Consider the following 11200-nt stretch of genomic DNA (forward strand, 5'->3'; position numbering starts at 1 on the left):
CTCTCCTCTCCTCTCCTCTCCTCTCCTCTCCTCTCCTCTCCTCTCCTCTCCTCTCCTCTCCTCTCCCTTCCCTTCCCTTCCCTTCCCTTCCCTTCCCTTCCCTTCCCTTCCCTTCCCTTCCCTTCCCTTCCCTTCCCTTCCCTTCCCTTCCCTTCCCTTCCCTTCCCTTCCCTTCCCTTCCCTTCCCTTCCCTTCCCTTCCCTTCCCTTCCCTTCCCTTCCCTTCCCTTCCCTTCCCTTCCCTTCCCTTCCCTTCCCTTCCCTTCCCTTCCCTTCCCTTCCCTTCCCTTCCCTTCCCTTCCCTTCCCTTCCCTTCCCTTCCCTTCCCTTCCCTTCCCTTCCCTTCCCTTCCCTTCCTATCCCTTCCTTTTCTTTTCTTTTCCCTTCCTTTTCTTTTCTTTTCTTTTCCCTCTCTTCTCTTCTTTCTCTTCCCTTCCCCTCTCTCTTCTCTTCTCTTCTCTTCTCTTCTCTTCTCTTCTCTTCTCTTCTCTTCTCTTCTCTTCTCTTCTCTTCTCTTCTCTTCTCTTCTCTTCTCTTCTCTTCTCTTCTCTTCTCTTCTCTTCTCTTCTCTTCTCTTCTCTTCTCTCTTCTCTTCTCTTCTCTTCTCTTCTCTTCTCTTCTCTTCTCTTCTCTTCTCTTCTCTTCTCTTCTCTTCTCTTCTCTTCTCTTCTCTTCTCTTCTCTTCTCTTCTCTTCTCTTCTCTTCTCTTCTCTTCTCTTCTCTTCTCTTCTCTTCTCTTCTCTTCTCTTCTCTTCTCTTCTCTTCTCTTCTCTTCTCTTCTCTTCTCTTCTCTTCTCTTTTCTCCTCTTTTTACCTTTCTTGTCTTGTCTTGTCTTGTCTTGTCTTGTCTTGTCTTGTCTTCTCCCTGCTGCACCACTGAAGAGAAAACTCTCTTACTCTCCTCCATGTCTCGCTAGAAAAAGGAGAGTCTCAAGTCACGACTGAGTAATTTTCAACTCAAACAGACTTTGAGAGGAAAGAAGGAAAGCTGCGTCCTCCCAGGAACCCTCTGGCAGAGGCAAGCTACAACTGGGACCGCAACAGTAGCAAAGGCAGGAGTGCCAGTACCTGTCTGTGGGCTCAACGCCTGTGGAAGAAGCTGTCAATTGTGATGTCTGTGTGACAGCGGGTGAGGATGGCCACCGCCTGGCACAGGAATGGCATGTTCGTGCTGTGCTGCAGGGACGACATGCAGCTGCGCAGGATGTAGATGATCGGTGAAAGATCAAGCTGAAAGAAGAAGGGGAGAAAGAATGACTTGCTGCATCCTTGACTCTGCAGGACCTAATCATGGACATTCAGCACATGAACGGTGCCTGCTCCCTTGACATGCCGCCAAGGCCTAAGCCTACATTTCACACCGGTCACCCTGTCCAAGCCCTGGCTCTGCGCTCAGGCTGTGCTTCTTTAGCACAAGAGGCAAACGGCACAAGGTGTAGTGCAACAGCCAACAAAAGTCCAAGACTCGTGGAAGAAAGTCTCTTACATCCCGACAGATGTCCTTTCCATGCATCTGCAGAAAGGTGATCATCCACTTCCCAGCAGCACGCACACGCATTCCTTTGGCCTTCCGGAAGGTGTCCTTGATGGCCATCATGAAATCTATGGTGTGTTCCAGGGAGAAGCTTCTGCACACAATCTGCAGAGAAATGAGAAGCAGGAGAGATCCCATCACTGCTCTGCAGCAGCTCTTCCAAACATAAAGCAGTCTTGAGGGCATTCTTAGTTCAGCAGCTTGCCAGTCATTCAGGTGGCAATCACAACGCTCCTGCTGTCCTTACTGTGCTGTTTATACATAAGGTGGTTGAGCCTTCTCTCAGCTTCTCCACCCATGCTGTTTGCTTACATGCAAAGGCTACACCTCCCAGCAGCCACAGTCACACGCGCGCACACACAGTCACACACACACGTGTCATAGAATCAGCTCCTTGCGTGGGGTGCCTTAAGGTCAGACGTAGCTCAGTGCCTCCTGCTACTTGCTGAGAAAAGTGATCTCAGGGTGACAGCTCATTCTGGAAACGGTGTGAGAGGCTGGGGGGAGCAGAGGGACGTGCAAAAGCCTACGCACTGAGATCGCACCACCCCTTTTTGGGTCCACTTACCCGCGCGATTTTGGAAGAGGTCTGGAGCTGACAGACGGTGCTGCAGTCATTCAGCCCCTCACACAGGCTCCCGATGTCTCCTGTCTGGATGACTCTGTTGGTCGCCTTGGCTGGAAAGAGCACAGGGAGAAAAGGGAAGTCATGCTTCTGGAAACGGAACCGCTTTCCACAGGGGAGAGACAGAGGCCAGGGTGGAGAGGAGAAGAGAGCTGCGCACGGTGCCTCTCCCTCCTGTAAACTGGGCCCAGTCCGTGGGGTTCTGGTAGTGCTGAGGAGGAGAGCAGAGGGCTGGCTCACGCCCGCTCTACTCACCTTGGATTTGGAGAAGGGAGCTCAGACAGGTGACAGCCAACTGGCGGGATGTGGGCATGGGGTCACACATCAGAGGCACCAGCAATCCCACCAAGGAGCCAAAGTGCTTGCAGGCGTCTGCTCTCTGCAGGGATGAGAGGCAGGAAAAAAGCTGTAGGCAGCCCCAGCTCTCCCTAGCTTCTCCCGCCTGTGCCTTCCCCACGGGGTGGGTGTCACAGCATGCACAGCTGAGTGGAGCGAGCTCAGGGGCACTGGGGAGGGAGCAGGGGCATGTGGCGGGGCTCTTTACTCACTCCACGCTCTTCACAAGCAGCCAGCAGCTGGGAGCAGGTCTGCAGGGCCCTCTTGCGCTCCCACATGTTGCCTGACGTCATTGATCTCTGCAGGACGTGGGACAGAGCATCTGTATCACTGCGGACATCTTTTCTTTCCCTTCATGCCAGCCCTCTCCCAGTCCCTCATTTCCCAGCACTTTCCCTCAGGGCCTGCCCTGTGGCTCCACGCAGCCCCCCACCTCGCTGAGCACCGGCACTGCTGCCCCTGCTCTCTGCAGACACTCCTGCCTCCTAACCCAGGAGCTTTTCCTTGGCTGTGGCCTGCCAAGGGCTGCTTCTGCCTTTCTCCCTGCAGGGCCCATTTCTCTGCCCATTTCTGAGCTTGCAGTGAGCTGGCATGTCAGCAAGAGATCCCCTCTCGTTGTCCTCTCAGTCCCCAGATCTCTGCCTCCGCTACCGACAGGCACCATGCTTGCTTCCTCCCTTGACCCACATGTACTCACATGGACTGTGTTCTGGAAGAAGCCACTGGTGGTCTCTGTCTCGAGCAGGACCACCATGAGCCGGCCCAGAGCTTTCAGTGACGTTTGCAGAAGCTGAAAGCAGAAGAGGGGATTGAGCTGTGGCATCATGGTTGCTGCCAGAGCATAGGTTGTGTGTGCCGAGGAAGGGCTCCAACCAAGAGGTGGCTGTGAAAGTCACGGCAGGTTACCTGCAGGTACTGAGCTGCTTGCTGTGACTTCCTGATCTTCAGCATCATCTCCGCTGAAGGGTGTGTCACAATATTCTTGCAGCACAGACTCAGCATGTCACACATGTCTTTGCTTCCTAAAGAAGGCTTCAGCTTGCTGAACAAAAAAAAGGACAAAAAAAGGAAGAGAAAGCAGACAGGGCCTTTAGCAGTGCTCTCCAGGCTGGTTCAGACAACATCAGAGTTTCTTCTAACGGAACAGCTGCAAAGCCAACATCCCCGGCCTGAGCTGCTGAGCACTGTCTTCAGTTCCAGCATCACCCACCTCCTCCCCGGCATCAGTGAACCACCTCCTGCTCGGAAGGGAAGGAGACACCGAGTCTCCCTTCTCTCCCGTGCCAGGGGACAGGAGCACCAGGGCCTTTCTCCCTCCCAGAACCTCAGCTTCGCTGGGCACAGCAGCCCAGCCATCTCTCCTGTAGAAGTGACTCCCGACCCTCTGCCCCCTCCAGGCCTTCGGGAGCTACCCAGAAGGGGATCCACCATCCTGCCTTGCAACCCCAGAGGCTCCCACCCTTACCTCAACTGCTCCAGGGCCAGAACCACCTTGAGGGGCACTGGGGAGACAGGGGTGCCCAAGCAATACTTCTTCAGCAAGTCCTGCAAGTCCCAGAGAGACACGGTCAAAGTGGGCAAGGGGCAAAGCGAGAGTTCTTCCGCCAGACCCACAGGCAGACACAACTGCCCCACACCAGCCCCATCACTCGTGCATTTCCCACGGAGGCAGTGCAGGATGCAGCAGCTGCACAGCTGGTGGACCTCGCCTGCTGCCCAGCTGCTGCCTGCCAGCACACAAGGTCCCCACCAGCTGGAGACGTGTGGCTGAGGGACACCTGTATGGCTCTGGGGAATTGAGCCTTGTAGCACAGCCCAAAACTCCGCTACAGACAGCCCTGGCTCTGGGCACTCACCGTCAGGATCTCCAGCAGCTTGCCCTTCAAGGAGGGGTTAAAGCAGGCAGAGTCACCCACTGCTTGGAAGGCAGAGCTGAAGTCTGTGATGCTCTGCAGCAGCGCAAGCGTGTTCTGCAGGTCCTGAGGCCCAAGAGAGAAGAACATTCTTTGAACTGCGGGAAGGGCCAAGGGCTGCAAGGGGAACACGTGGGGGCAACGCTAAGGGAAGGGCTTGCATCTTCATCTGAGCACAAACCAGTCCCCGAGGGACCTTTGGAAAGAGAAGGCCCATCTCAGCATCCCCCCACGTGGAGGGGCTGCAGCTGGGTGCTCAGACAGCCTGGCACGCTACGAGCTCTCACCCGGCAGCTGCAGCTGTAGAGCAGCAGGATGTTGCCCACGATGTCTCCCTCCAGGCGGGCGAGCAGCTGTTCCTTGGAGGCACGCAGTGCCAAGCTGCCGTGGGCAAGGATGAGAGCGCTGCGGGTGGCCTGAGCTCTTCTGCTGTCCAGCTCCATCTGTGTGGGAAGAAATGCCTTGAGACACTCGCTCAGCAGCCCCCGGTGCCCCACGATGCACCTGGGCTCCCAAGTGAAAATAAGGCAGCAGAAAGCCAAGATGGAAATGCGTAACGCTTCACCTTCTTGCGTCTGGAAATCCTCCCATTCTGGCCTCTGCACAGCCTGGACGCAAACATGGTGAGCGTGTCCAGGGCTGTGTGGAAGTTGCTCTCAGCAGCATGGCTGAGAAGAGAGATCATTCCCTGCACAAAAGAACAAGGGGCAGTTGGCGCAGGCCTGAGCCTGCTGGTACGGCCAGCCACAGTGGCCGGGCTGGTCCTCGCCTGAGGGAAAGAGCAGCAGTGAGGAGATCGAAAGGCTCGGAGCAGGGCCAGGAGAAGCGCTCTGCCCAAGGGACAGAGCGGGGACGCTGGCAGAAGCTGGCTGGGAAGAGACCTCACCTGGGCCTCAGAGGGCTCCTCTGCATTTGCTTCCTCCAGGTGTTGCAGGAGCTTCTCTTGGATGTGGAGGACTTCCTTACAAGCTCCCAGCACTGTCCCCAGAGCCTTGTACAGGAAAGACTGCATGGGAAGGGAAGAGAAGGGATGGGAAGGGAAGGAAGAAGCTGAGATGTGGCAGCAGCCTGACCTGCTGGGAGAGGGCCAGGTGGGAAGGACCCACGCTCCCTGGGAGACGCTGAGAGCAGCTGCAGGGCCGAGCTTTAGCCACCCCCAGGCAGTTTGCAGGGAAAGGCCCTCTGGGGGGCACGGGCCAGGGAAGCAGCGTGAGCGGCCCGTGTGAGCAGAGCACCACTTGCAGCCCCTGCCCCAGTTGGGCACCTGTGGCTGCACCGCTGGGTAGAGCCGGGGGGAACCCACCTTTTCTCCAGAGCTGCTGAGAGAGCTGCTCAGCCACCGGCTCAGCTCGCAGCTCAGGCCCTTGGTCCAGGCCTCATCCTCCATGGTAGCCAATGACGCCCTCAGGAACTGTTGGAGAACAGGAGAAGCCAATGTTTCCTTGCCCTTTGCCTCTTCCCACATTCCCACATCGCCGCAGTCTTCTGGGGAGAGGTGACTGGAAGAGCAGTCCCTCTCCCAGCTCCTGCCAGCAGTCCCTCCCTTATAGCCGCCTGCTGCTCTTCTCCTAGGACCCCCCTTGGGCTTGGGACAAAGAGGAAGAGGCAGCACCACAAAGGCGTGCGGCCGCTCCACAGCAGCGTTTGAGAGGCTGTTCCTGTCCCGTATGGGAACGGGGCTCCTTGAGACAGGCAGACACTTCTCCGCACCGTGCCTTCCGGCAATGCTGTACCTTTAGGAGGCGCTGCTCCCACTCCGCAGAGTCCAGGAAGCTCTCATTTTTCCCTGCACAGCAACAAGAAGCAAAAGACCCTTGCTTGGGATCAAGCCGCAAAGGAAGAGCTGCTGCAAACCTGGTTTGCCTGGGCACTCGGCACTGCCAAACTGGGACCTGCACACCCTACGCAGTGACCTGTCCCTCCCCACAAACACTGTCCCAGCAGGAACACAGAACTGCTCCAAGACTGCTATCTGAGGGGACGTGGAGGGCCCATCTGTGCCCTGGAATGGGCAGATCCCCAGGGGGAAAGGTCCCCGGGCCTCAGTGCTGTCTCCCTGGAATGGGAACAGCAGCAGAGCAAGTGCTGGGCTGCAGGCAATGCTTCCCCTCTGCCACGCTGCAGAGCTCCATTTTCACTCCCCCCCTTCCCTGCCTCCGCCCCTCCCTCCCCACCCGCACTTTACCTTGGAGGCACTGCAGCAGCAGGGGGATCTCAGTGGCCCACATGGCCCCCACAGCTCTGTGGATTTTGCCGTGGAGGCTCAGCATGAGGAGCAAGGCAGCGGCTTGGAGTTCGCTGCCTGCAAAAGGGCTCCCTGCCACCACCTGAGTGAGAGCAAGGAGAAGCAGGGTCACTTCTGCAGCAAGAGCAGCAGCTTCTCCCAGGAGGGAAGCGCAGCTTGGCTCTGCCCTGGCAGGCAAGGAGCAGCCAGCAACTTTGCCCATGGTGCTGCAAGCCCGTGAAGAGAATGGCATCCCCATGGGTGAGGCAGGCGCTGGCATGCTCGGCCATGCTGCTTCCTCCTCGGGGCTCATGGCACCGGCCTCTGGAGCATCTACTCACCAGCAGGCGTGCCAGCAGTGTCTGGGGAGTCAGCAGTGGGCCTGTGGGGAGAAGGAAGTGCTGAGTGAGATGCCGAGACATGCTGTGCTCCCCCACGTGCACCTCCGCTGTCCATTCTTGGTGCTGTCACGGGTCAACAGAGCTCACTGGGGGAGTTTCTGCTCCTACCTTGAAACATGGAGCTGAGGAAATGGGGATCCAGGTCTTCTATCTCCCGCACCATCAGGTCCCCTCTCTCAGCCAGCGCTTGGACGCAGCGGGAGACCGGGATCAGCATGCCGGTGTACTGGGCTGGCACCACGTACAGCAGCAGCCGGGGCCACAGGAGCTGTAGGGAACGAGGCGGTTGAGCGTGTCAGCATTCCTGCCTCCGCTCAGAGATGAAGAGGACTCTGTGAATTTCCCTGAGTCTTGTGTGTTTTAGAGCACACTGGAGGAGAGACCGGGGGTGTTGGAATGGGATGAGGAACACGTGGTGTGAAGGCAAGGAGTGGCAGCAGGTCAGATTGTGACTCACTTTGGTCATCCCGCTCGCAGAGACATCCAGTGACCCCAGGATGTCCATACACAGCTCTTGGAGAGCTCCTTCTTCCTGGGCTTCCTGGGCAGAAAGGTCTCCGGCTGCCTGCACAACAGTGTTGTGGGAACACCGGTTACTCTGAGTTCTCAGGAGCCTCTCAGGAGGCTCAGGTGTGGCCCCACCAGTGCTTCTGTGCCAGCCTCTGAGCAGCACGGGTCTTCCAAAGGAAGCTGCTGCCCGGTGTCCTTACCCTTCTTCCCGTGGTGCGGCTGAACTCACGGAAGATGTGCCCCACCACATCCCAGGCTGAGCAGCTCCGGGCGTTAGCACTGAGCACATCCTTGATGAAGTGCAGAACGGCCCTCCTCACCTGTCAGGAGTCAATTGTGGGTTTGATTTTCCTGCTCAGAAGGCAAAGGGAAGCCACCGGCTCACTGGGGCAGCCCTTTGGGCATGAGCAGAGACAACAAGAGCAGAGGAGAAGCCTTGTCTCCTCAGGTGAGGGCCAGGCCTTAGCACCAGGCTGTGCACTTTCCATGCACTGCACAGGGACCTGACCGCTCCACTCTGCCTGCTCTCCCCACAGGAGCCATCGCAACCATGTGGACAGTGCCCCAGCACCTCCCTGGGCACCCCAGCCCTGCCTGTGTTGGCAGCAGCATCACCACCCCGACAGCGCTTTCCTTTCCCAAATCAGCTCACCTGGATCCTGGGGTCGCTGCACAGACACTGCACAGCGTCCACAACCTGGGGCAGCTTCTCGGTCATCGTGGGCTCTGCAAGAGATGTGCAGAAGCATGCATGGAGGCACAGCCCAGATGGCAAAAGGGATCCCTGGAAGTCCCGACCTGTGGTACTGACCATCAGAGCGAGCCAGAGCAGCGAGCAGACCCAGGGCTGCCACGCATCCAGCCTCCCTGTCAGCGCCCAGCTGTGACTGCAGAAACTGGACCGTTTCCTCTGGGCAGATCCGGGCTGCGGGGAGGAAATCCCGCACTGTGTTAGCAAGAAACTCGCACCCATTCCGGAGGTTTGTGAGAGAGGTTTTGGCCAGGGCACCGCCAAGCATCGCCAAGGCTCCTCTCCTTACCCTGCAGCAGGATGCAGTGGGCCAGCTCTGCTCTGTCTGCCTCGCTGTGCTCCTTGGTGTCATCAGAGAGCTGTGGGAACAAGGTCCATTGGAGAAAATTGTATCAGTACTGAGGATGGAAAAGAAACTGTGCTGCCAGCTCTCATCTCCCTTGGCACTCCCAGTAAGAGGACATGCAGACAAAACACAGCCTGACCCACAGCATCCCTGGGGGCACACACATGGATCTGGGGCAGCCACGGGCATGCAGGAGCTGAGACTGAGCAGCCGTCAGAGGCTCGGAGCTTTGCAGTCCTCCTGAGACTTAGCCAAGAGGGAAGCTGCTTTGGGCGCAAGGATAGGCTCCCCTTACCTGGTAGAACACGGCACTGGTGATGGCCAGAAACTTGTCCTTGGGGATGACAGATTGAACTCCCTCTAAGGCCTCCAGGAAGATACTGAGGCTCTGCAAGAGACCAGGAGAGGAAGGAAGGGCTGAAGCCACGTCTAGCCACTTGGGAGCAGAGAAAGCGATTCCCACTGGTTTGTCCGCTGGGAGAGCTCCCGCACAGGCGTTCTGGTTTGTCCCCGCCTCCCAGCAGCAGCAAGAGAGTCCCTCTGCTCTCAACCGAGCCCTGTTTGGGCATCGGTTGCAGGCATTTCCCACCCAGCAGCCCTCTTCTCCCCCATCAGATGCAACTGGACGTGGTCCCCCTGGTTGTTAGCACAGAGCTCCTCAGGCACCAGAGCCCAACAGCGGTGGTGCTGGTGAAGCCTCCCAGCCCCAGGAGGTGGGCCGCGGTGACTCCTGGCTCCCTTCGGGCTCCTGTCCGGGTTGTTCCTTCCTTGACGGAAGAGCTCAGGAAGCCTCAGACCTCCCTTGGACACCTATTCCGTCTTTCTCCAAGGGCTCCTGGCCTCCTCCCTGCATCCCGCTGACCCCTCGTGGCACTTGCACAAGCCCCACATCCACACTGAGCCCCGCAAAACGTCTCACCTTGGTCACCCTGCAGGTGTCTTGGACCTCCTGATACGGGTGCACGAGCCAGAGAAGCTGCTCCCAAACGTGCTCTCGGCACAGCTCTTCTTGAAGGAGGACAGCCATCATGGCAGCCACAGCCCCGAGGACCGCCTGTTTGTCCTGGAGAGGGATGGCAGAGGCCCAGCATCACAGACTGAACGTCTGCCCTTCCTACAGGAGGGCTTTCTCTTTCCCTTCCCCTTTCCCATACCCCCGTGCCCAGTAGGAGACGGGCTCTCTCTGGAGGGCAGGGAGCTTTTCCCCACACCTTCATCCCCAGCTATCCCTGCCACAAGGTTGTGACATGGGGCTGCTTCCTGGCAGGGAGATCCAGCCCCAAGCACAAAGCCAGTTTGGGGCCCTTTGCAGAGCCAGCCCGCTCCTTTTCATCACCCTTCTGCTCTCAGCCCGCTGGGCACAGGCAGAGCTGCCGACACGGATGTCCCCGCTGCCATCCCGGGCTGGGAACACAGCACTGCTCACCTTTTCCTCCTTGCAGTCCTGCCAGTTCCTCAGCACAGTGCAGAAGAGCTGGGAAAGATTCTGGTAGATCTGCTGGATCTCCATGGCAGGCCAGGGGCATTGCTTTCCAGAGCACAAGTGAACCTTGACTCCTTCCAGCCATTGTTTCACAACTGAAGAAAAACAAAACAAAACAAAACAAACAAAACAAACAAAAAAACGAATAATTAATTAAAAAGAAAAAAAGAAAAAGATGAGAGACTGAGAGAAGAGGGAGCCTGTGAGAGCCTGCAGCAGGGCGAGGTGCAAGGGCTGTCCCGAGCCCCCCTGCTCTGGGCCGGCACTCACCAGCACAAGCAATGCGCAGGGTCCGGCCGCCTCTCACCCAGCCCACCACACTGCGCAGGCCGGCCAGCGTCAGCCACACGAAGGAGATGCACTGTGGAGCTGCACAGGGGAAGGAGAGGGCCATGATCAGAGCCCCGGCAGCGAGGGAGGAGGGGCTGCAGCCCTGCATCCCCCAGCTCAACGCAGATCACGCGCAGAGGGGAGAGACCCCTTCAGGAGGCTGAGGGCACTCTACCGTAGCTGGTGAACAGTTTGCCCAGGGTGAGGAGCACAAACTCCTTGGACATCTCCCCCACGGCCTTCAGGTGGCCCTGGAGCTCGGCCATCACCAAGCTGAAGTGTGTCCGGGCCAGAGCCACCAGGACATTGCTGGCAGCCATCCTCACACTGTCTGGCACGCCCTGAAAAAGAGTGACTGGTGACACGCGGCACAGGAGACTGCCTGAGGCCTTCCCTTGGAAGGGCTAAGCCCCTGCTGTCCGCCAGCAGAACACCAGCGCGGGCAGGCGGCTCCCTTTGCCGCCTTTGGGAGTGACCCCTCACCTGGGCTGCCGTCAGGTCCTGGGACACCTCAGCCAGCAGCCGGTTCACCACTCCGCACGGCGGGCGGCTGTCATCTTCCCGCAGGACGTGCTCCAGCTCGCAGTACGCCTGCGCTCGGTCACCCTGGGGGCAGGGATCAGTCACGTTTTGCTTTGCCCTTGTTCCCGGGGAGCCGCCCGCTGCCACCCATCGCTATGCCGATGTGCTGCCAGGGCCTGGCACCCACAGGGCCGTGGCACTGGGGCAGGGCAAGGACTGATGGTTG

General features: G+C 58.3%; 1 protein-coding gene across 3 annotated transcripts; it reads right to left on the minus strand.

Moving 5' to 3' along the window:
• Positions 1-826: 826 nt before the first annotated feature.
• Positions 827-10787, minus strand: LOC121107132 (maestro heat-like repeat-containing protein family member 2B). 3 transcript variants are annotated; one of them, XM_040649828.1, is made up of 28 exons: positions 10628-10787; positions 10393-10491; positions 10066-10217; positions 9559-9702; positions 8935-9027; positions 8583-8652; positions 8354-8467; positions 8195-8268; positions 7743-7862; positions 7490-7597; positions 7141-7300; positions 6973-7013; positions 6593-6734; positions 6141-6193; positions 5711-5818; positions 5294-5413; positions 4973-5095; positions 4695-4850; positions 4351-4473; positions 3960-4039; positions 3401-3536; positions 3192-3284; positions 2707-2793; positions 2414-2537; positions 2102-2211; positions 1486-1638; positions 1068-1229; positions 827-867 (listed from the first exon to the last, which is right to left on the minus strand). In XM_040649828.1, the coding sequence occupies exons 1-27, from the start codon at positions 10770-10772 to the stop codon at positions 1080-1082; spliced, it is 3078 nt and encodes a 1025-aa protein (XP_040505762.1). In that variant the 5' UTR covers positions 10773-10787; the 3' UTR covers positions 827-867; positions 1068-1079. The 3 variants fall into 3 exon arrangements, with proteins under 3 accessions (XP_040505762.1, XP_040505769.1, XP_040505766.1); XM_040649835.1 differs by having other exon boundaries at positions 827-875; XM_040649832.1 differs by having other exon boundaries at positions 827-912.
• Between the last annotated feature and the right edge of the window lie 413 nt (positions 10788-11200).

The sequence above is a fragment of the Gallus gallus genome, chromosome 1, assembly GCF_016699485.2.
Source record: "Gallus gallus isolate bGalGal1 chromosome 1, bGalGal1.mat.broiler.GRCg7b, whole genome shotgun sequence".
NCBI classification, from domain to species: domain Eukaryota; kingdom Metazoa; phylum Chordata; class Aves; order Galliformes; family Phasianidae; genus Gallus; species Gallus gallus.